Source organism: Guyanagaster necrorhizus (genome assembly GCF_019112545.1).
Source record: "Guyanagaster necrorhizus MCA 3950 unplaced genomic scaffold BT62scaffold_30, whole genome shotgun sequence".
NCBI classification, from domain to species: domain Eukaryota; kingdom Fungi; phylum Basidiomycota; class Agaricomycetes; order Agaricales; family Physalacriaceae; genus Guyanagaster; species Guyanagaster necrorhizus.
In genome coordinates this window covers 14285-36969 of record NW_025064909.1, presented here as the reverse complement: position 1 = coordinate 36969, position 22685 = coordinate 14285, and the positions used below count along the sequence as shown (strand labels likewise).

At 45.8% G+C, this 22685-nt stretch overlaps 6 protein-coding genes across 6 annotated transcripts; 3 read left to right on the top strand and 3 right to left on the bottom strand.

The window, feature by feature from the left end:
* Positions 1-1338: 1338 nt before the first annotated feature.
* On the top strand, positions 1339-3174 carry BT62DRAFT_936092 (uncharacterized protein). Its single transcript, XM_043187065.1, has 5 exons — positions 1339-1356; positions 1410-1492; positions 1542-1775; positions 1834-2304; positions 2361-3174. Exons 2-5 carry the CDS (start codon positions 1470-1472, stop codon positions 2797-2799), a joined length of 1167 nt encoding a protein of 388 aa, XP_043035751.1. The 5' UTR covers positions 1339-1356; positions 1410-1469; the 3' UTR covers positions 2800-3174.
* Positions 3016-4893, bottom strand: BT62DRAFT_442547 (uncharacterized protein). The gene is made up of 4 exons (XM_043180901.1): positions 4305-4893; positions 3878-4249; positions 3348-3826; positions 3016-3286 (listed from the first exon to the last, which is right to left on the bottom strand). The coding sequence occupies exons 1-4, from the start codon at positions 4429-4431 to the stop codon at positions 3233-3235; spliced, it is 1032 nt and encodes a 343-aa protein (XP_043035750.1). The 5' UTR covers positions 4432-4893; the 3' UTR covers positions 3016-3232.
* Positions 4894-7808: 2915 nt separating this feature from the next.
* Positions 7809-8452, bottom strand: BT62DRAFT_1010504 (uncharacterized protein; the record flags this gene model as incomplete). The annotated part of the gene is made up of 3 exons (XM_043177659.1): positions 7809-7968; positions 8020-8233; positions 8290-8452. The coding sequence occupies 3 exons, from the start codon at positions 8450-8452 to the stop codon at positions 7809-7811; spliced, it is 537 nt and encodes a 178-aa protein (XP_043035749.1).
* Positions 8453-9962: 1510 nt separating this feature from the next.
* Positions 9963-12704, top strand: BT62DRAFT_954928 (laccase; the record flags this gene model as incomplete). Its single annotated transcript, XM_043188325.1, has 20 exons — positions 9963-10155; positions 10207-10275; positions 10328-10475; positions 10531-10617; positions 10667-10730; positions 10785-10820; positions 10874-10933; positions 10983-11051; positions 11107-11174; positions 11227-11246; positions 11302-11332; positions 11387-11532; positions 11592-11612; positions 11668-11724; positions 11776-11958; positions 12023-12043; positions 12097-12245; positions 12299-12322; positions 12378-12439; positions 12489-12704. Coding segments are annotated over 20 exons (1564 nt in total), but the record flags the coding sequence as incomplete, so codon positions are not given.
* A 374-nt stretch (positions 12705-13078) lies between these two features.
* Positions 13079-14259, bottom strand: BT62DRAFT_1010501 (uncharacterized protein; the record flags this gene model as incomplete). The annotated part of the gene is made up of 6 exons (XM_043177658.1): positions 13079-13281; positions 13316-13575; positions 13626-13670; positions 13725-13898; positions 13951-14184; positions 14237-14259. 6 exons carry the CDS (start codon positions 14257-14259, stop codon positions 13079-13081), a joined length of 939 nt encoding a protein of 312 aa, XP_043035747.1.
* Positions 14260-14813: 554 nt separating this feature from the next.
* On the top strand, positions 14814-16199 carry BT62DRAFT_1040600 (uncharacterized protein; the record flags this gene model as incomplete). The annotated part of the gene is made up of 2 exons (XM_043178417.1): positions 14814-14873; positions 14922-16199. The coding sequence occupies exons 1-2, from the start codon at positions 14856-14858 to the stop codon at positions 16197-16199; spliced, it is 1296 nt and encodes a 431-aa protein (XP_043035746.1). The 5' UTR covers positions 14814-14855.
* Positions 16200-22685: the final 6486 nt, after the last annotated feature.

The following is a 22685-nucleotide window of genomic DNA, read 5'->3' as shown; positions in this document are numbered from 1 at the left end:
ATTCTATGCTAATGTCAAGAGTCGGCGGATGAGGTTAGCTGTTTACCGCTAGCTTCCTTCTGCAATGATTATCTTTCGTAGTCATCAGTCCAGTTATCGGCTGTTCGCATCAACGGATCCTCTGTATCAGCTCATTTGTCCACGGCATTGTGTGGGAATGCCAAGAACAAGTAATATGAATATATCGACAATTCACTGGCCTCACTTCTTACACAATCTCTCTGCAAATACTCTTGATAATAACTTGACGACGATCCCAGTTCACACAATGTCCATGGGGCAGAGCATCTCCCACCCTCCCCCCCTAGTGATGCGTGATATGAAAAGATGCAATCTTCTTCTATTGTCGTGTGAAGATAGATCGTCAATTTGGAATAGTTACAGCCAGAGGGCAGACATTATGCTACCGGTGATTGTGGCTTTGTCCACAATTATGGATCATTCCAGTCTTCTTCAAAGTGTGATGCAGATTCAATACCATCTGCATAGATGAACGCCGGGGATATCACCAAGATTTGATTTCGATTTGAGCGCGGGAAAGAAGTATCATTCACCGGCGGTCCTCATGTTGCTGTTGCCGTCGAGCAAGATTGATCATGGCCTACATAGGCTACATTGAAATTTGAGTCAGTGTAGAGTAAACGGTGCATTACATACGAACGAATAGAACCAAGTCTAGTCCAGTCGTCGTCACAAACCTCTGTAAGCAGTGGAGAAAGAGGCAGCCTGTCAGTCTCCGCAAGAAGCCTGTACCACTGAAGCCAAACCGGAAACACGGGCCATGTCAGGAAGAAATACGACGTCGCTTTCCTCTCTTCCTTTTCTTTACTTCATTGGTCTGAAAGAGTTATTATTGTTTCTTTCGGTGTCGTCGACTCGGACAGCATCAACTTGGAAGGCTGTTAGGGGTTTCGCGTGCGTCTTCGGCGCGACTAAAAATCCCTCAGTCATCAAAATCCGGGTTTAATCATTACTGTGCAGACGGACAGACAGACCTGTGCTATCCTCGAGTCGCCCCGATTGTATTTCGATGCCATATCAACTCAATACTCGATGATCCTGTCAGTTATTTGACAACTATGGGATCGAATAATCATTGTGTCCGCAGCATGGTGACGGGTCATTCCTGTCTATTCACACGTCCATCGTACGTAATATTCGGTTTTTCTATACAACTGCGCTGAAGAACGACTCGCTTCCAGTAGTCCCTCAGATCATCCCCGACAGAGCTTAGCCATCAAATGATCATCTCGTTCTAGCTGATATCTGTCTGATTTTTATGCTAGAAGACGTTACAATACGACAGAACCTGTGTTCATGTAGAGTTCTGACTGTCTACGTTGAATGACCATCATGGTAATTCTAGTTGCTATTGACATAGATTTTGACAATCCTATAGCGATACCTAGTTAAAAGGGAATTCTTCCACCGATTATCGGTAGTTCACTAATCTTGACCAGCTGGCTGTCATGGCTTTCTTCCTCTTTTACGGGTACGCCAAGTAACCTCATTCCATATGACAGTAGACCAACATTTACTAGGCTTTTAATCACATTCATGCTTCAAGTCTCCGGTCTCCCTATCACAATCTCAACCGAACACATTCCTCGAGCAATCGGAGAGAGCATGGTTTTGCTAGCATGGGAACCGCAATTTCCAGAATGCTTCCATCTGGTTTCGTTTGAGCCACGCGTCACCTCTGGCAGGAGACGTGAACGGAACTTAGCGGAGAACCTTCTCTCTCATGATCTTTTCATTTCATCTCGTGTTGCAGGGTACGTTCGGGAAATATATCCCATACATACACAGCCGAGTAATGATGATTCTCTGCAGCATACGCCACATCGACACTTTGTGCGGCGGGTTACTTGCGCTTCGTGAAATATCGTCCCATGCTTATATCGTAAACGAAGGCATTGGGACCACCGGGATACAGGCTCGGAGTGCAGTATTCGAAGAATTCAGGAATATCAGCTATAGAGACTTAGAAGAGACCTCGCTACGCGCAGTAAATGCCAGTGGAGGCACTGTTATAAAGTGTCGGGATGGCGCAACTGCGACCGGAGGAACCGCGATGAGCGGAAACGCTACCACAAACGGGGACGATGGCGGGACCGCCACCAGCGGAAATGCTTCGACAACCGGCGAGGATGGCGGAACCGCAATTAGTGGAGATGCCATTGCTGGGGACAATGGAAATGCGACTAGTGGTGACGCTATAAATGGTGCGGTTGGCGGAACTGCCGTCAGCGGAGACGCTATAGTAGATACAGTAGAGGGCGCGTCTGTAACCCCTACCTCTGCGTAGGTTTAGTTCTATTCTATTCTACGAGTATTTCCGCTGAGTGCCTTCCTTATAGAACAGCAGCTTCAGCGGCTGCATTGCCAAGTCTTCACCATACCAGCGCATCGGTAATCCTTGGCAGCACCATTGGATCATTGGCCTCAGTGGGAATAATAGTTGTACTAGTAATACTGTGGTGTCGGCGAAGGAGCAGGTTCAGAGACAGCACGATCCCCAAGGTTGAAAGTCCAAGAATGGATTCCAGACCTGCGTCTCTTAGCTCTCCCATCTTAGCGGCTTACCCATATCCTTTCGCACCAAACAGCGGCTTTCCCTTGCCTTCTGGCGAAGGCTTGCCTCAGACAACGGCGGCTTCGCCTTCTAGATGCTCTTACTTGCGGTCAAGAGAGGAAGGAAGGATTCCGGTGCGGGAAGATTCAACGCCGTCGACGGCCGAGTCGGTGGATACTACAAATGGTGAACCCGCTCCCCCAGCATATCAGACATCCCATTAATGGGAGGACACGATCCCTCCATCCACATTTCAACCTTCACCATTATTATCGGCTCCACTGGCAACGAGTTTCGTCCAAGAATCTCTCTATTTATTTTCGGTTATGGACTCATATTGGTGATGCGACTTTATTTTTGTTTATTAGTGAGCTTCTACTGTCTGAACTGATTCATAAATGCCGTTCCGGTTCTTGGACAGTCTCGTAGGACAGTATGTCCATGACCCATTATTCTTTGTCTATGCTTTAGTGGATCATAGTACATTGAAAAATCCTGCTCTGGATGATACATCTATTTTAGCATATATGGGACGCATTTGTTAAGCCACCGACTCGGGGGGGGGGAATGAAAACTATCATTAGTTTGAACGTTTCCAACATGCTATCGCATCTCAGTCCTAGTCTCTCCACGAAGATACGTGAAACAAATGGATGACTATGCAAACTCAATAAACACATCTAGAGCTTTCTCGGGGTCATCCCAGTGCACCTGCCGTAATGAATATTAGTACATTTGAAAACTGTGAGTAGGGACTCTATGAAAAACGCACGAAGTGATTTGCCCCCGGAATAAATTTATACTCGATCGCCTTCGCATCTGCAGGTCTCTGTTCCTTCTCATCATCCTGCACCGCCCACAATGCAGCAATCGCGAATCCGCATGTCTTATCCCCACACAACACCGACCTTTTCACATCTGGAAATACTTCGGGGTCGAAAAACGCCCTACGGTAAGCCGGCAAGAGCTGCTTGGAGGATAAAACCAAGAACGGTAGGTCCGTCATGGCATCATCTCCATGACGCTGGATGGCTGCGGGCATTCCGTTGTAAAACGAAGGCACTCTGGAGGGAGAAGCCAGCACCCAGGACAGTTTATTGAGATTGCGCCCCGAGAGATCGCTATGGTCAAAATAGGAAGTACACCACCGCCCGAAAGCGGCTATGCGAAGATCTTCTGGGACGGTGGGATCTCCAAGGAATGACCAGTACTGCTTTGGGGTGGGTAGGCCGAGCGCAATTGGTCCGGGTTCTACACGGTCTATTTAGACCTGGCAGGGTCCGAAAAAGAGTATGAGCTCACCATAAAGGATGACAGAGCGTACATATCTCTCTAGACGTTTCTGAATGTCTTCAGGAAGCGTACCAACACTCGATATCGCCAAAGACACCAAGGCCGTACCAAGCGACCATCCGAGAAGTGCGACGCCACCCCCACCACAGCTCGAGATCGGTGGAAGGTTGAATTTCCGTATGAACGTATCGATGAAGACAGCAATCTCATGTCCGCGGGCCTCTAAGAAGGCTCCTCGCTGAGCATCGTCATTATCTGCGGATTGCAGGATATCCAGCTCTTCCACAGAATACGGCGTGGAACCGGGGAAAGGACGTCGGCTTAGAGCTACAAATCGGACTCCTTTGCTTGGTGCGAGGTCTATTACCCGCTGGAAGATTTCTGGATGTGTGGTGTAAATACCGGAGTAATAGATTTTCTCGGCAACAGTACGCACCCTTTGTGAATATCATGCCATGAATAGCAAATATAGTGATATACGAGGACTGTGTTGGTGCGCCGCTGTCGATATAGGAGAGCTCGGCTCCGGTCAAGAGGTTGACTACTATGGAAGTGAAAGCCATGATAGCGAGATCAGCGAAAAAAACTGTGGTTCCGGAGGTCTACAATTATATATCATCAGGATAGTGGGAGGATTTCTCCGCTTCGAGGTGCTGCTGGCTGGCAAAAATGCGGCAATCACGCTATAGTCATGCGCATGACCCTCCCGCTAGCGAGCCCCGGGTGTGTTTGGAATTGAGTCGGAAGTCCACTTGAGAGCACGCAGACCCGATTGGTCCGCTGTGTCCATGGGCGCTAATGATGAGCGGCTCTTAAGTATAGCTGCGTTCAATTGACGGGCTTCGCCAGTCGAAGAGGAAAGGAGGTCGATTACTCAAGTATCAACAAAACACTGGAAGGACGCGCAAGTTTACGATTCTGTACACTGCTAAGAAAAACATACGAAAATATTCAGGTCCCCCTCTCCTACATTATGTTTGGGCAGTCAAGATGCGTTGTAACCTGTACTGAATATTTGCTGAGTGACGACAGGCAATAGAGTTGTTGGGATTTTGCTGGAAAGTTCTAGAAAGGGCAATCCGGCATCATGCCGAGAGTTGATGAGTAAGCCCGAGAGAAAGAGAAAGTTGTAGTAAATTCTAGATACAAGCCTGGAGAGTATAAATACGAGCTCTGTAGGAGCTGCAGAATAAGGAGTTCATACCTTCTGGCCTTACCAGCCTGGAGTCTACCCTGCGCATCACCGAGGATTTCCAACAAGAGTGTTGTCCATGCTTTAGATTAGAAATAAAGTGTTGTCACGATTCCAGTGGCCAGTAGCTAGAAGCGAATCAAAAGGAAGCGCTCAGCTGGTCCCAAGGGTAGAAAAAAGCAAGAAAGTCGCGGATGTTGTCGGAGGCCGCGGCACGGTGAGCCGCGGCAGACAACCCCGGTCCGGTGCCGATGGTTGATGGAAGTTAGATGAACAGGGTGGTTGTTCAAAGTCAATGCTTAGCTGTCTTGATCCGACGGCTTGTCTTTTCTTCAAATTCATTGTCTTTTCGTCTCATTCATATTTCATTCCGTATTCCTCCCACTCAGTCTCACTAGTATATATAGGTAAAGCAAGCAGTAAGCATTCTCGCCCTCACACTCACTGCTCGCAGACACAGTACATTCCGCTACCGAATTTCTCCCACTCACCTCCCTAGTTACAATTTCTTTATATTCTCTTACATTGCTCTATCTCGTACATCCATAGTTAGCTTGGGTGCCCCACTTTCAGGCTCTCAAGAACTCGGTTTCCAATGTATCTCACATTGACCCATCTCCACTCCCGAAGTTTCCTGCAAGCACTCGGAGGACTTCCTCCGACACTTAAATGAACAGTCTAAAGCATTGAATTCAGAATCTCAGGAACTCTAAAGCAGATACACTGCTGGCATGCAAGGAGACAAATATATAATTTACGGCAAGAGAACGCCCTGTGTTCCTAACGACCTGTCCGTTACTATACATAATACATTGATGATCACATTGGACACTAGTAGTACAATAATTATATCAACCTACTCATCGAGTCACATTTCTCCGTTTCGAATTGCGTCAGCACTGAGAACATAACCTGTTATGCATAAAGTCATCTCTGCGTTTCAATGGTGTCGGGTATCCCTTGACTCTCTAAATCATCTGCGACCAGATGAGACTTCTCTTTCAGCGCACGTATGGATCGTCTTGTCCGAATCCATCGATACAAAATCAGGGCGACCACCATGAAGATCGCGACTGCTAAGATCTCATATTGAGTGTTCACACACGAAGTTATGCTAGCGTTGCTCGTATCGCTGGACCGATCGACCAATGACCGTTTAATGTTGTGATGCGGTTAGCGAAATGTCGTAGGGGAGAAAGGAGATGATGGACTTGGGGGTTGAATACTCAGGGATTGCAGTAGGAGCAGGAAAAAGGTAGTATGCTCGTTTCCCATACTTAAATGCTACAGATAATGATGAGCGAGAGAATGTCTGATAGCAGAGGGCGTATCTCGACTGGAGTGTAAAGCGGGTGATGGTTTTAGGAGGTCATTGCATAACTTATATACTAAATCGCGTTCGGTGGATGTGATGAAACTCTGAGACTCAATCAAGGGGCATGAACAAACTTTGGCACTTACCGTCATCGATTGGATGCACAGCAGTGATATAAAGCGTACGCAGCGTAAGCAACGAATGACGTAGCTTGCAGGTTGATGAACCTTTGAATAGAACTTTTAAAAAAGCAGCACCTGACACAGCAACAATTGTATTTCTCCTTGTTAGAGGGCTTGGTTACCAGGCTAGTTTCATTCTTATTTTGTCTTGACGTGAGGCGCTCAATATGTGGACGGCTAAGGCAATGAATAACTGCATCGAGAAGAAAGGGTGTTAGTACCCGAGTCTTTGCCTCTCGGAATCATCCAACCCCCTGCGATTAGCCGGGTGCTTGGGGCTGATAGTTTACTTTGCTGGAACTTTCCGCACGTATGGAAACGTTAAAAAGAATTTAGCGTCCTGGGAGTCGGGATAAATGAAGGACCAACTTGTGCACCCACGTCGTGGCTGGACATTAGAACGCGTCAAATTTTAGAAGGGGAAGCAGTGCTTAGTGCTTAGTGCTTATGTTCCTCGACGCCCTGCTTCAGTTTTTCTGCATATTTTTTTTCCCCGTCATTGTTCCTAGAATTCCAGGCTCTTGCACCACAGAAATATATCATTTCAGGTTTCGGGGAATAGTAAAAGATCCGGTTCCGAAGCTCGCCGAGCCGCTCTGTCAGGGGATGATATTAAGGCGGGAGCCAGGCACCGTTGTGGAAACCGCCGTAGAGCTAAACCAGTGTCCTTGTCCTTGGTGGATCATTAATCATCTTTTAGCGCGCTATTATTGCTAGGAACTTCCATAATATCATGATACACATGATGGAGCTCCTGAGGGCCTAGTCGTCGGGGTGTTTTCTCTATTTTTCATATAGAGCAGAAGGTATAGTATGTGAAGAATTGACTCCAAAATAGGATATTATCATGTTACATTCCCCAAGCTTGTCGACTTTTCAGGGACGATATAGAAGATGAACTTCACTGTCGTTTCCACGTCCAGTTCTCATGTGTTCACCTTTAATTGGAGAACCTGCGAAAGAATCATTAATTATTATGGTGTCCGTGTACATTAAGGCAAGCTTCTGTCTGTGATTCTCGTTCCATGATCAAGCATTTCACTGCAAGTCATGTCCAACTGTTCACACACGAGAAATACAGTTGCATGGAGCATCTGAGTCTCGATCTCAATGCTTGGATGATGCTAGCTATGATGCCAGCTATGAGGAGATATATCCCCAACGAACTCTATGAAATCAGAAAGCTCTGATTCCGGGTAAGTAACACAATCAGTTTTCTGGTTACAACGTAATGTAACAGGTCTTCCAGTTCTACGGCCGCTTGGGGTACTTGTTCTGGGGTTTCTCGGTCGTGAGTTGGAGGTTGACTAGAGTGTAGTGAGGAGTGGGTTTCGTGGTGTAGTTACCTGTATCCTTGCGTCCGGCGTGCCTGAAGGTACCTTGCCGTATAATATACCCGTCTATCTCTTTGCTAGATGAATGTCAATTTTTTCGAGTACGTGAGAGAAAGGGAGAGGAACACCAACCCCATAGCCTTGGCAGATATCTTGCCGAAGTCAAACGTCGCGCTGCCGCACCGGCTACCACAAATTGCACGATCAGAGCCGAACAGATGGGATATCCCCTTATACTGGGTCGCTTCCTATTTTCAGGCAACCCCAGACCCAAATTGAGGTTTCCAAAGAAGCGATCTATGGCGAAGACAGCGTGGATAACAGGGTACTTCGTATTTGAGCCTACATTACATGCCAGGTGAGAACGATTCGCAGGTACTGCAGTACCGTTCATGTACGGGCATCAGGTTCGCCGATGACTAGAGAAACCGAGCTAAGTGGAAACAACCACCGAGGGAAAAGACCAATGAAGCTCCTCCTCATTGGCCGACTACTGTGAAAGCACGCATACCCAGGTTGAATGGCGCGAATCGCACATTTGAAGATCATGGAGTTATCCATGGCCAGTAACTACGTCCAGCGGCTGTTCTTGTGATTAGAGAAAAAGTAATTTTCGGAGCAAAATTTCTTCGAAGTGTTCAAGTTATATCTCCATACGGCTTTTCATGATGCTACGTAATAGAAGATATATCGTCTGAGGCAGTAAGAATGTAAGAACGCTCTCCGCAATAGAGGCATATGCTGCCACGGGGAATTGGAAAGTATGGGAGCCAAGCCTAAGGGTAATGATGGTGGGAGTGGCGCTGCGCGTTGCCGGTTCTCTTGCCGCACATTAACCGCGGCTTGACCGCGGCATCGAACCACGGTACCGGTTGCGATTTCCCCCTTTCGCCGTCCTTCAAAGATTACACTTAGCCGGTGCCCAGAGGGGCCAGTGCGAACCGTGTGGGTCGTTCCCATAGCCCCGAGTATCGCTGTCTCCTACTTGCATTGCTTGGATAGACCTTAACGTGGGAAGGTACGAGCAATTTCTTCAGGAACCCGAATTTTTTCCGTTATATAGTTGCGGGGGACTCGGACTTGCCCTTCTTGTTACGATGTGCACAATATATCAGTGTCCGTGCGCTGTGATGAACGAAGTTACGGTGGTACCTCCCCGCGAGTCTGCTTTGAGAACAATCTGGTATATCGCTTATCTCTCCATTCTTTCCGAATACCCGTGTTATTCCTCATTCAAGTCCATGATTCTCAATCTTTGAGGTGTTTCACAGGCTCCGGAACTTCTTTTTTCTCTTTCCGATAAATTGTTCGGAGGAGCGATGGATGCGAGTTCCTAGCGCTTTAGTCAGGGAACAGAAGACCGTATATGAATCGGTGCTCTCTATGTCGTCTCATTGAGAGAAGGACCAAGGTCGCGGCAAGTAATATATATGTTCATGAACCTTTTTTCTCTCGCTGACAGTTCTTTACAGTTTGTTGAAGTGTAAAACAAGTAGACGATTATCGTTAGAACTTCTCTTTGGACACGCGTCAATACTCACGTCATTTTAGCTCTGATCGAATCAACCGAAGAACTTGTTTGATATTGCCCTGTATTCTGACCATGGAAAAAAATCAACTAAAAACCACGATAATCGCCATCCAGATACGTGGGCCGTGTTAAGTCAAACTCTCAGGTTTCACCTTCATCTCCCTCTTAGCTGTATACCTTCCCAGGTGATCGCATACGGCACAATTGTCTCTAGCGTGAACAACGCTAAATTCAATACGTTTGAAATACAATCTGGCCTTTCGATTCATTGCAATTCAATGGTGGAGTGGACTGTTTAGTGCCTTGTCATCCAACAGCTGAGGCGCAGGTCTAGAGAAGCATGGCTTGAGTATACCGCCATTCTTCTCATGTCCTATTACTAACGGTTCTCCAAGGGTGCCTAGCTATAGCAGTCACGAACACCACGTCCTGAAGTGCTCAATAGAAAGCGTGGAAGTTCCCATCCGAGCCTCGGTGCTCATAAATACCTCAACTCGAGTATAAAATGCGTAGAAGCTACCGTCTGACTTTCCAGGTCAGCATGGCTTTCTCCCTCTCGTCTTTGCTCGTCATTTCTCTCCTTTTCGCCAGCTCTTATGCTCAGCGCGAGGGAACCATTGGCCCTACGGGTAACCTCGTCATTTCTGATGGTGAGGTCGCTCCCGATGGTTTTTCACGCGTCGCAGCATTGGCGAACTCGCGCATCGATGGAACACTCATTACAGCAAACAAAGTTGGTTTCTCGACTACACATCTACAATTTGTTTTATGAACACCCCGCTAGGGAGACATATTCCAAATCAACGTCGTCAACAACCTCTCCGACGACTCTATTTTGCAGAGCACGACCATTGTACGCTCCATGTCTCCCGAAGCTTTACGTGTCTCATACACTCCTTCTTTAGCACTGGCACGGTCTTTTCCAGAAGGGTACCGGATGGGCTGACGGGCCCGCATTTGTGAATCAATGTCCCATAATAAAGGGTGATTCGTTCCTATACACGTTTGATACGACCGATCAGGCTGGAACATTCTGGTATCACTCTCATTTGTGTAGGAATCCATTTTAGCTGGATAATTGCCCCTCTTCTGATCCCTATCAATGTAGCGACTCAATACTGTGATGGGCTCCGAGGGCCTCTTGTTATCTACGATCCCAATGATCCACATGCTGATTTGTATGACGTCGACGATGGTACTTTAGCTCGCTTTCTCGTTCTTATTGTTTATTGACTCTGCTGCAGACAGCACCAGTATCTTGACGTTGTCGGACTGGTACCATACACCTGCGAAGCAACTAACCTTCCCGTAATGCCACTTTTTGTCTTTATCCAAACATGGCCACTGATAATGGACAAATAGTACTCCGGATGCGAGTCTCATCAATGGTCTTGGACGGTGAGTTGATATGAAGTTGAAAATGAATGCATAGATAATGATGGGCGGTATAGATCGAGCCTTGGAAACCTTACACAGGATTTATCTGTTGTCCAGGTCACACAAGGAACCCGGTAAGTTTCCAACACAAGTCTGACTGTGCCTCACTCATGGGAAATGCAGGTACCGCATCAGAATGTTGAACGTCGCGTGTGACGCGGCGTTCACTGTGTCTATTGATGACCATTTGATGTGATTTGTCTTCCTTGCACCGTCCACGGTCCTCTTATTCACCAGTGATGCACAGGACAATCATCGAAGCCGACGGTGTGAACCTCGTCCCATATACCGTGGATGAAATCCAGATCTTCGCGGGTAAGTATTTCATCATCTTTATCTTTATTGAACAACGGCTAATATTTACAAGGTCAAAGATATTCCTTTGTTGTTCGTTTCTCTTTCCTTTCCCAGAGATTTATGTGATCTCTGATGTACATCCAAGTTGACCGCGAACCAAGCCGTAGGCAACTACTGTAGGCGAAAGTTTTCCTCATAAAAAGGCCAATCTTTGACTTTGACTTTTTAAGGGATCCGTGCTAATCCCAGTGTGGGAACTGCAGGTTTCACCAGTGGTATCAATTCGGCGATCTTGAGATATGACGGCGCCAATGACGCGGAACCCCCTGTCATCGCTTTCACGAGCGTCCTGAAGATGAATGAGACCCAGTTATCGGTGTGCCCCTTAATTTCCACGTTCGGTTTCCATACACCCTGCTGAATGACGCCTGCCAGCCTCTCGAAAACCCTGGAGCTGTGAGTTTCATTCTGTTCTCACCAATATTCCTAATATCGCTTAAATTTCTTATAGCCCGGAACCCCCGTGGCCGGAGGCGTCGACTATGCTCTCAACTTGGCATTGGCTTTTGTACATCTATTCTTCATTTCAAAGTTTCCATCGTATTAAATAGTTACACAGACGTCAGCCGGGACTTTTACCGTCAACGGTGTCCAATTCGTTCCTCCGACGACTCCCGTTCTTCTGCAGATTCTGAGCGGTGCCCAGGCAGCCAGCGACCTCCTTCCCCAGGGTTCAATCTACCCATTGCCATTGAATTCGACCATCGAAGTTTCTATCCCAGGTGGTGTTATCGGTGGTGGGGTCAGTTCATTTAGTCTCCTGCAGATAATGCATTACCTGACGCCATCTTCAATACTTCTTTTAGCATCCGTTCCATTTGCACGGTGTAAGTCTTCGGTGAAACTTTCCAAGTCGCTTGTTCTCATATACTCTGATTAGCACACATTCGACGTTGTCCGCAGTGCCGGTAGCACCGTGTACAACTACGAAAATCCTGTGAGGCGGGATGTTGTCAACATCGGTGTCGCAGGTGACAATGTCACCATTCGGTTCACGACTGATAACCCAGGTCCTTGGTTCCTTCACTGGTCTGTATCTTTGTACCGCTTTGAATTGATGATGTGTTAATGCATCTCCATAGCCATATTGATTGGCATTTACAGGCGTACGTGTATCCTTCTGTTGACTTTTTTGTGAGATTGTCTGATCGTTTCCGGCAGCGGACTTGCCATTGTTTTCGCAGAAGCTACAGAGAGCTGGAACGGCACTATTGATCCTACTGGTATGGATCATTTCACTCCGTATCGGATACCACGCTTACGTTCCTACAGATCAATGGGATCAACTGTGTCCTACCTATGACAGTACTCCTGCTTCAGACCTTTAAATGAATGAATGTGGAGGATTTATTCCTTGTCTTCAGGCTGCAAACTAGAAATACCAATCCTATTCTGAAATCTCTTAACAGGATATCGTTATTCCCCTCAGTTCTCATATTATGTATTTTCAGTTCGGTGATAGAAAAACTGCGTGTTCGCTTGGCTCCCTCTGTCGCTGCCCACGATGCGTGAATATCTGCCATTATTAAGTGAATTTCAATAGTCCACATGATGTTCAGCCGCCTCGGTGACATTTCGGTGTTTCACTACCTGGATGCGGCTGGCTAAATTATGATGTGGTTGTAAGCACTATTGACTTTATCATTACTCAAAATCACACAGCTATAAAATTACTACGAGGGGCAAACAAAACTGTATGGCATCAGGAACGGATATAGTATAGAATATAAATTATTCGGCAGATGTGAAGGAGGCGGACCATCATCAGCTCGGAACCTGACTTACTCTCCTGGACTAGCACATCTCATTATGGACTACTCAATATCGTCTTGGTCTAGACTCTAAATTCTAAAATTGTTTAGTCAATCTGGGAGAACAATAGATCTGACGGGTGCAATGAGCAAGGCTTTTACCGGTTCGGTTTTTTTTTTGCCCTGTGGGTCGAATGAAAATTTAATTACACATGTTCCTAGATCAAAACCTTTCCCCACAGTACGGCTTTTATTCTGAACCCCAGGCTCCGGCGGGGTCTTCGAAGTTATGGGATCATCGTGACCTCGAGGGTCTCAACGAAAGCATTATTAATAAGACCAGTTGACTGATGCGTGGCGAATATGCCGGTGGTGGATGATCCTTCGGCGGGGCTCTATTAGGATACCACCTTTTATCATCGAGGTCATTGAGGAAGGCTCGAGAGGGTGGGATTCTTCGCCGCTTGCGGTACTGCCATATGAAGAGTGACGCGGCAATCAGAGCAAGCAGACAGGCGCCGCCAACAGCGCCAGCTATGATTGGGGCTGTATAATCATGTTTCGACGACAATGATGCGTCTGTTGAGGTAGCTGATGAGGAGATCGATCTATCAGAATTTATCAGACATAATTGGATCAAGTTTCCGTGTCAGCTCACGTGGAGGTCGGTGTAGCAGATCCTTGAACAGGAGTCTGGGTTACCCTAAGAAGCAGGACTCAGTGGTGTTGACTGCTACGGAAATGCAAGATTACTAACGAGAAGCCAATCACGGGACCTTCGTCTACATGGAAGTGGTCGCTCCAAGCAAACGTGACATTGGTGGCTCCGATGGATATTCTTCGTGAGATTAAGGTTTGCTGGAAAATCTTCCAGGGAAGGATCACTGACGCTTCGGTGGTGCTTGTTTTGATGGCTTCAATGAGGGTCGTGCTACGCGAACGGTTATTCGTCGATTATGCGATGGATAGCTCTCAGCACGAACCCTGTGTATACGAAAACAACGGATACATTGCGAGTCGCAACGAAATCTTTGACCGACAGTATAGACGAGGTGAAGTTCACATCCGGCGGACTTCTTCTCCCAACGACCAGACAAAAATATTGAGGGTCGTCGGAGGTCCAAGTCAGAAGTACCGAAGTATTTGAATTGGCTAGAGGATGAGTTGGGGCCGTAATATTGAGAGAAAAGCCGCGAGATATCGACGCGAACAGAAATCTGTTGAAGTTCGTTCAATAGATGGACAGTGGGATATCAGTATTTGACCTACGCATAGAGCAAAACGGATATCATGAGAGCTGGACGAGAACCTTCACAAGTGATAGCCTCGTAGTTATATAGGCAGATAGGACGAAGTGAATTCAGATGCTTACAGCCTCAAGTTTGTTAGATGAAATGATAAAACGATGTTCGCAAGATGTTCGTGCTGAGCATTAAAAATAGATTTCAAGCTTGGAGCCGCCAATTAATAAACTACTAGGCAGGCAGCCATAGACTTGTTTATTAATATGGCAAGTATTGTCGTCGTGAATTGTCACTGCATGAACTGGCAAATGACAGGAATTCCTAGTTCCTGTTGAGGACCCATGTCAATATTTCCCAAGTAAAATTTAATCAAACAACGGCTATGCGTGAAAGATGGGTCGATCTCGTTTCGAGGAGCCGCTCGATGGAAACTAAGGAGTAGAAAGCACTGCTATGAAGCTGAGGGCTGTGCCGAAGGCTATTTCCCTCTAAGAGCAAATATTGACATAATATCAAAACGTGACCGAGACACGTCGCGTTGTGCGCGTTGTAATTAGTCATCTACCTTTTATTCCTTCAACATCCACGAGCACAAGTCCGGGGCTTTCTCAAGATTTCGACTTTCGACTACAGTACTTGGCAGTATGGATAAAATGAATGTGGTACGTCTTCTCGAAACTCCAATAAGCCACCCACCGACAATTCAGAAGGCTCCGATCAACAACGCGCTAGACGATGACATTTTAATCTTGATTTTTTCTGGTGTCGCGGCAGCAGAGATAAAGCGTCCAGCGGTACGGGCCATCTTAAAGATGTCTTTTGTTTGCAGACGATGGAGATACGTCGCGCTCTCCTTTCCTGAGCTATGGACTGACATCGACGTATCTCTAAATAGTCATCGGCCTCTTGTGTGGCACAAGAAATTTTTGGAACTGCAGCAATTTAATTCTTCGTTTTACCAAAAGGAGCGACAGGCTGCCAGAATTGGTCTGCTCAATCTCCGACTGCACCGTGCAGGGGGTTATAAACTCTCCGTCACAGTGCATGGCAGTGACCTTGAACCTTATGTCTCGCCATGCATAGATCTTATAAGTACCAGAGTCGAACGATGGAGAAACTTGGATGTATTGTCGTCGTCATTGCCCTCCCGACACGTCTCCTGGCTCATCCAAGGTATTCCCTCCTTTGATGGCCCCGAGAGTCTCAGAGTGGCGGACCAATACCTCAAACACTTCTACCGACTTCGAGCAACAGAGCCAACTATGCCTTTGCTATGCACCTTCCATACGCGAGTCAATCCCCTCCACGCAAAGTTCCCCTCATCGCTGAAGATGCTCCCACGTCTCGGAGTCTGGAGCGCCAACGTCGACACCATCATCTGCGAGAACTACCTTTGCTGGTTCCCTCTCTTCAGAAATGCCCTAAATTTAACAATCACTACCACAGTAAAGCGGAGAACCGAAGACACCGAATCCATGCGCGGCATGTTGCAGATGCCAGGCGTCCACCAAGTTGAGAATATCACCAGCTTGACCTTAGACATTAATGTGGATACGCACGACATTCGCTGGCTTGGGGAGCATTTCTGCTTTCCTAATCTCATTCATGTCAAGATATCTTATCACAAAGATGGCAGGTATGGACCTGAGGGAGATGCTGCGCAAATGATCTACATGCGCTATCCCTTCATAGCCGCATTTGTGGAAAATCTGCTCCAATTCTCCCCTTCCTTATCCTCACTCATCCTCGATAAAGTTCCCATGCGAATGTCCCAGGTCCTAGAGCTCCTTGGGCCACTTACTAGCCTTATCAGGCTTGTCATTCATGAACCTCTTCCGTGCCGCTACGGGACACCCATCGAACCTCTGTTCGCGCCGTACTACCCCATCTCAGGCCGCTTCATTGAGGTACTATCAAACGATGCGTACTTCGTACTTCCTGCCTCACCTGAAATCGCTGGAATTCGTGTGGCGGCACGAAGTGGATGAAGAGGTGCTCCTCGAGATGCTCGAGCGTCGTCGTGAGATGACTTTGGAGGACGTGTTCTTGGGGTCCAAATACCCGGGACCAGAGATAAAGGATGAAACACGGCAGCGCTTGAGAAGACTTCGGGAAATGGGACTTTGTCTTCGCATTCTGTATTGAACGCGGTGAACTAATGATTGCTACATATTGTATCTTAGGTCGATGATTCAGTACGTAGAGAATTGTATATATATATATATATTGCCTATATGTAGAGACTGTTGTCATGCCGGTTCCCAGACCGGCGGAAATCTGATTTAAAGAGGGAGAAAGGAGCTTGTTACGTGCACATCCATATCCTCCTAGACTATGATTCTCAGCAACTCATAAATAAGCCAGAAAAATCCTCAATGCAGATCCAAACATGTAGATATCCACGTCACCGACCACAGAATGTTTACCCTGTAAAACCATCAGATCACAAAATGGATAGATTGCCGTACTCCTACTTTTTCGGAGGCATAGCGATGCTAAAGACAGTTGATAGCTATGTGCGTCAGAATGACTGAGACGGGACCCATCGACCAGGAACAAGTAATACAAGCAAAGTTGTAAAAAAGGTGAAGCAGTACCCACCAGAAAATGCCGGATGAATGATCAAACGTTGCTTTGCCTCAGTCTCCATCAAAAGAGCTCTCCTTGTTTTTTCTTCCTACAATTACTGGTTTTCACAGAATGCCACTGTTTGCATTGTTATTGTTGGAATCTGCGAGAGAGTTCGAGCAATCCGGCAATCCGGCATGCTGAGTAAGGAAAGAATCCGAGGGAAATTGAAGGAATTAGATAGAAACTACTAGAAAAGGAGTAGTCTAGTATAAATATGAGAAGTCCCCCCCCCCTCCAGCCGTTCAACACACTCCAATTAAAAAGAAAGCTGCTGGTCATGGACCCCTTCACTGTCAAAAACCCCTCAATGATAGACAGGCATCTCAAGCTTGCTGAAGAGATGTGTGGCATGGCTTAGAGTCCCATGTCAGCCCATGACTTTATGAATGAGTTCTTGCCATGGAATGAAACCACTCCATTGCAATTCAGAAAACTCCAGCCCAGCAAAGATTGAGTCAAGAAATTGATGGACATGGCTATGGCTTCTGAAGCCAAAACATATGAATTATTTGTATGTTCTTCAAGATAGCCCATGCTACATTTGCCTAATATTTGCTACAGCTTGAAACTTCCTCTGGCTGGCCTTTTGACCTCAAACCTGAAGACTGATGTCCCAGATATAAGTTCTGTGGTTCACTCTCTGTGGATGTCAGTGCTGTTGATGTCAGTTGCCAGACTATCAGATGTTGTGATACCTGCAAACTCGATTTTGCTAACATTAAAACTCACACTGAAATGAAGCTAAAGGTGTCAGATGATCCTTACTGTGACAGAGATGCTGTATCAGACAGAAAAGAAGATGATGGAATGTCTTGGATGACAGTCTGGTAAGGAATGAATTCTGATCTATTGCAGAATGGCCTTCTATCTACACTGTCTTTGTTGTGGGATGACACAAGTACCTGATGTCAACCTTATATAAGCATAGACAGTTTTGTCCTGAGTCAATGGTCAATTGCCTTTAAGCAATTGACCATTGTACTCAGGTAAGTGATAGTCATATGTACCTCAGCCTTTAAGCAATTGACTGTCATACTCAGTCTGGCCTATTATCCACTGCATGAAAGTAACCTGCCTGCAACAGGTTATGGGCTCCACACTTTAAGGCCTACTTCATTTTTTTTCTTCACATCTTGCTTGTGCCCTGCTATCTCTCCATCAGTCATTTCACTACTGAAATGATATCACCACATACATCATGCCATCCTTCGACACAATCAAAAAAGGCTTTGACAACCTAAATGCCTACAATTATGGTGAGTGGGAAGAAAACATGTTGGCTCTACTCAAAACTCGCTGTGAGTACCTTATCACTATTGGCTGTGACCCTGAACCAGAGTTTGCAGACCCCAAGAAGCCAACATACCAGGAGAAGAAAGACTGGAAGGACTGGAAGGAGACTCAGATATTGGCTGCTGGGACAATCTATCTCTGCCTTGATGATCCAGAGAGGATGTGGGACACATTAAAGGTGCACCATCAGCAAAGAAAACTGGCGACTCGATTTGTAGCCTATGACAGCTTCTTCAATCTCAAGAAGGAGACAGAAGAATCACTTCCAGATCTTGCCAGTTGGAGCACTCAAATCATGAGTCATATCCATGCTCTGCATCCTGCTCATTTTGGTCTCCAGCAGTTAGAAGAAGAGCTTCTCATTATGGCCCTGATTTGCACACTCCCTCAGCCTGAATTTGGAAACTTCATCACATCGCTATTCCTTTCCTCTGATAAACTCACTCTTGAAGGACTCCACACTGCATTTCACAATGAAGAAAACAATCAGAAGCTGCATGCCAGTGATCCAGCAGTCTCCATTGCTCTCAAAGCCACACCTTTCTATTCAGCCATGAATCCAGCTACCAATGCCACTGCAAAATGTGGATGGTGCCTTCATGAGAATCATGCAGAAGAAGAATGTATAACCAAGAAGCTCTCACTTAAATGGGACCATGAACATGCTGCTGACCATACTGCTGAGAAGCATCATTACAAGGGGGCTGAAAAGAAGGATTTGGAAGCTGCTAACTCTGCCGAGACAAAGGAGGAGACTGCTAGCCAAGCAAGTACTGATCTATCATCACCTGCTATATCTCATTGGAATACTGATACAGGTGCTTCTCATCATATAACCCCTCACCAACAATGGTTCTGACTCTATACTCCACATGTCATTCCCATTCATCTTGCAGACAATTCAGTCATCTATTCAGCAGGGATTGGGTCAGTAGTATTAGAGCCAGAGATTCAGGGGGAGAAAGGCTCAGCAGTGGAACTTCTTGACACATTATATGTACCAGCATTGAAAAGTAATCTCTTATCACCCTATCATCTTACACAGGAAAAGGGATTTAAGATCTCAATCGCTGGATCAGATGTCACTTTCAGCCAGGGTAAAAAGATTCAATTCACAGCAACTGCAAATGAGAGCAATATCAGCTATGTCAATGTTATCATACATTCATTTTCAAAATTGGCTACTATCATTGCAAACTCAAGCACCACAAGTACCTGCCAGATGGACAACACACTTTGGCACAGACATTGCTGTCATCAAAACATGGACACTATATGGCACATGCATACAAAGCAGCTAGTAACTGGAATGAAGTGAGAGTCAGGTCCCCCAACTGATCCTATCTGCATACCATGCTTCACTGGCAAACAGCATCACCACAATGTTTCTCATCGCCCCTCAGAGTGGAAGCAACACCTTTTTGAGCAAGTACACAGTGATATCAAAGGTCCAATGCCTGTCATAACTCCAGAGGGCTATCATTACTGGATAACATTCATCTGCAGTGCATCTGACACTTGGGCTGTCACACCTCTGAAGTATAAAAGTGATGCCTTTAATGCTTTCAAGCAGTTCAAAGCATATGCAGAGAATACCCACCCAGGACTCAAAATCATTGAGTTTCAGGAAGACAAAGATGGTGAATATATGAGAAAGGAGCTTGTTGACTTCTGTGCTGAGCATGGGATCAAAAGGTGACATACTGAACCTGATAAACCATACCAGAATGGCACAGCAGAATGAGCCAACCACACAATTGCAGAGGCCATCACTGCCATGCTAAATGAGTCACATCTTCCACCATCATTTTGGAACCTTGCTCTCCGAGTATTTATTCATGTCCAAAATCGCATCCCCACAGATCCTCTTCCAAACACCACACCCCTCACAGAATGGGACCCAAATCACTGAAAACCAGATATATCCCATTTTCATGTGTTTGAATACCTTGCATATGTGCTAGTACAAAAAAAAGGATGCTGAGCATTAGAGTCACACACCTAAAAATGTATCTTTGTTGGATATCCAGAGAGAGTAAAAGGCTGGCTATTCTAGAACACCTCTACACAGTGGTTCATCACCTCCAGCCATTCAATGAGTGTGTATTTTCTGAAAATCACAGAAATATTATAAATCCTCTTAGTGATGATACATCTCCCACAAACAGACATAACAGCACAGATACTGCTATACCTGATGTGACAATGCCTCATCAAGGGGGAGAGAACATACCTACTGATAAGCCATCTTCACCATCTGAGCAACTCTCATCATCACCATCCTTGCCAGCTCCATCCACTCTATCAAATATGCAAACACCTCCAGGATCACCTCTTACTCCACTATCAAGTCTTCTGACATCTCCTACACTCTCTTCACCACCTTCATATCCTCAGGCATGCTTCAAGCCACAATACAACTCTAAAGGTCTTATAATTCCATCTCCAAACACTGGACATGGTTTTCACCATAAACATTCTGGCACCAATGCAATGAACTCACCAGACTCAGATGATCCCATTTCTGATCCCATTGATGAAACCACTGCTGAGCCAGAGCTTACTGAGACAGATGTTGTTGCAGGAATGATCTTTGTATTGCACAATGATGACTATATCACATATACAGAAGCTCTTGAGCTTGCATTTCAGACAGCAGTAGAGATGGCAAATCAAGCATCTGCATCCAATGATGAACCAAAGACACTTGCAGAGGTGATGACTTGGCCAAGAGAGGAAAGTGAAAAATGATATGAGACAGCTCAGCAGGAATTAAATGTGCTGCAGGAGAGTGGCACCTTTGAGCTTAAGGCTATAGGTGGAAAATAGGTCTTGAAAGTGAAGTGTAACTCTGATGGATCTATTGAACACTACAAGGCATGCTATGTTGCAAAAGGGTACTCACAGTGGCCAGGTTTTGACTACACTGAAACCTTCTCTCCTACTCCAAAATGAGCAGCCATCCAAATAGTCCTCACTCTTGCTGCACTTGAGGACCTAGAGCTCTGGAGTGTGGACATCTCATCAGCATTTCTGAATGGTGATCTAAAAGAGGAGGTATACCTTCAACAATCAGAGGGATTTGAGACAAAGGACAAGAGCTGGGTGCTTCATCTCTTCAAGTCCATCTATAGACTGAAGCAGGCTGGGCATGAATGGCACAAAAAGCTCCACAGCACTATGACCAAGATGGGTTTTGACAGAGTATGCTGTGAACACAGTGTATGGATGTACAAGAGAGATGATGCTCAGATTATTGTTCTGGTGTTTGTCAATGATGTAACAATTGCTGCAAAGTCCATGGAGTCTGCATGACATGTTGTCAATAATCTCAAGAAGCACTTCAAACTTCATGATCTAGGTCCAACTTCATTTCTCCTCAGTGTCAAAATACACAGAGACTGTCTAAACCAAACACTCACACTCTCTCAACCACAGTACATCCAAAAAATCCTAGAATATACCAGAATGTCTGATTGTAACAGTGTCAGTACTCCTCTTGATCCACACACTAAGCTATCCAGCTCAATGTCCCCTGCTACTCCAGAGAAATGGGAAACCATGTGGTGATATGCAGTCTACATGTCCAGCCCTATAATTTGCAAATTCTGCATAACACACTAGAATATGCTAGTAACTGAGGATCATTAGCCAGTAGAGGACTATGGCTGAGGCTCCAAGCTGATAATCATGCTAGTCACCAATACTAAGTCCAAATTAGACTTTGTAAAAATAACATGGCCTAAGGATAAAAATCCTAAGTCAGGTTTGAACTTAGAAAAGTTCTGCACCACACCTTGGAAAATACTAAGTCCAAGTTGGACTTAGAAATAGTATCTCAACTGGAGCCAATTCTACATGCTACTAAGACAAGTATATTTCAAGACAGCTAGGAGTAATACCATAGCCAATTGTGGAGTATTGAGTAAAGACAGCATCATCCAGGAGCAGTAAGAAGAGAGACCCAATGATCTGTGGCTAGCACTGTGAGTTTTGACTCAAATGCCTCAGTCCAAATTTACTAGGTATCAGGTGATCTAAGGGACTTAGAATTGAGAGGAATAGAGTGGATAGGACTGGTTGACCGGGCCTGACCGGGCCTGATTGATTGAGCTACTAAGAATAACTCAGAGGATTAAAACTTTGAGTAGACAGAAAGGAGTTAGGTACCCACAGGCACTGTAGGCTTAAAATAAAGCTGTGCGGTGGCCAGGCGGGTCTGGGCAAGCCTAGGGGAGTCCAGGAGTGCCGCCATTCCGGAATAATGGCATGATTCCGCTTTAAACAGGAGAAATATTATTTTGAATTGCTTTATTTATAGATTCTGTACCTGTTGTTGGTGTATAAAAGAAGGGAATCGGGGGAAAATAGCAAGCAAGCGACCCACCCCTACATTCAGGCCTTCTAGCCCACTGTAGCTAGTCCCTGGGACAACGGATTTTGAGTTCTGCTTCGACTTAGTGATTTATTTAAGTTGCTTTGTCACTTAGAGAGGATTGGATTGGAATAATAACTGTATTTTGGGTTTTGGATTAATTTGGGTTCCAAAC

Bases quoted from the DNA above. Each gene is read 5' to 3' on its own strand.
- BT62DRAFT_936092 (XM_043187065.1), top strand. From the start codon at position 1,470: ATGGCTTTCTTCCTCTTTTACGG. The intron at 1,493-1,541 runs GTACGCCAAGTA...AACATTTACTAG, and splicing joins GCTTTCTTCCTCTTTTACGG to GCTTTTAATCACATTCATGC. The intron at 2,305-2,360 runs GTAGGTTTAGTT...CCTTCCTTATAG, and splicing joins TCTGTAACCCCTACCTCTGC to AACAGCAGCTTCAGCGGCTG.
- BT62DRAFT_442547 (XM_043180901.1), bottom strand. From the start codon at position 4,431: ATGGCTTTCACTTCCATAGTAGTCAACCTCTTGACCGGAGCCGAGCTC. The intron at 3,827-3,877 runs GTGAGCTCATAC...TAGACCGTGTAG, and splicing joins ACGCTCTGTCATCCTTTATG to AACCCGGACCAATTGCGCTC. The intron at 3,287-3,347 runs GTGCGTTTTTCA...TCATTACGGCAG, and splicing joins TTCCGGGGGCAAATCACTTC to GTGCACTGGGATGACCCCGA.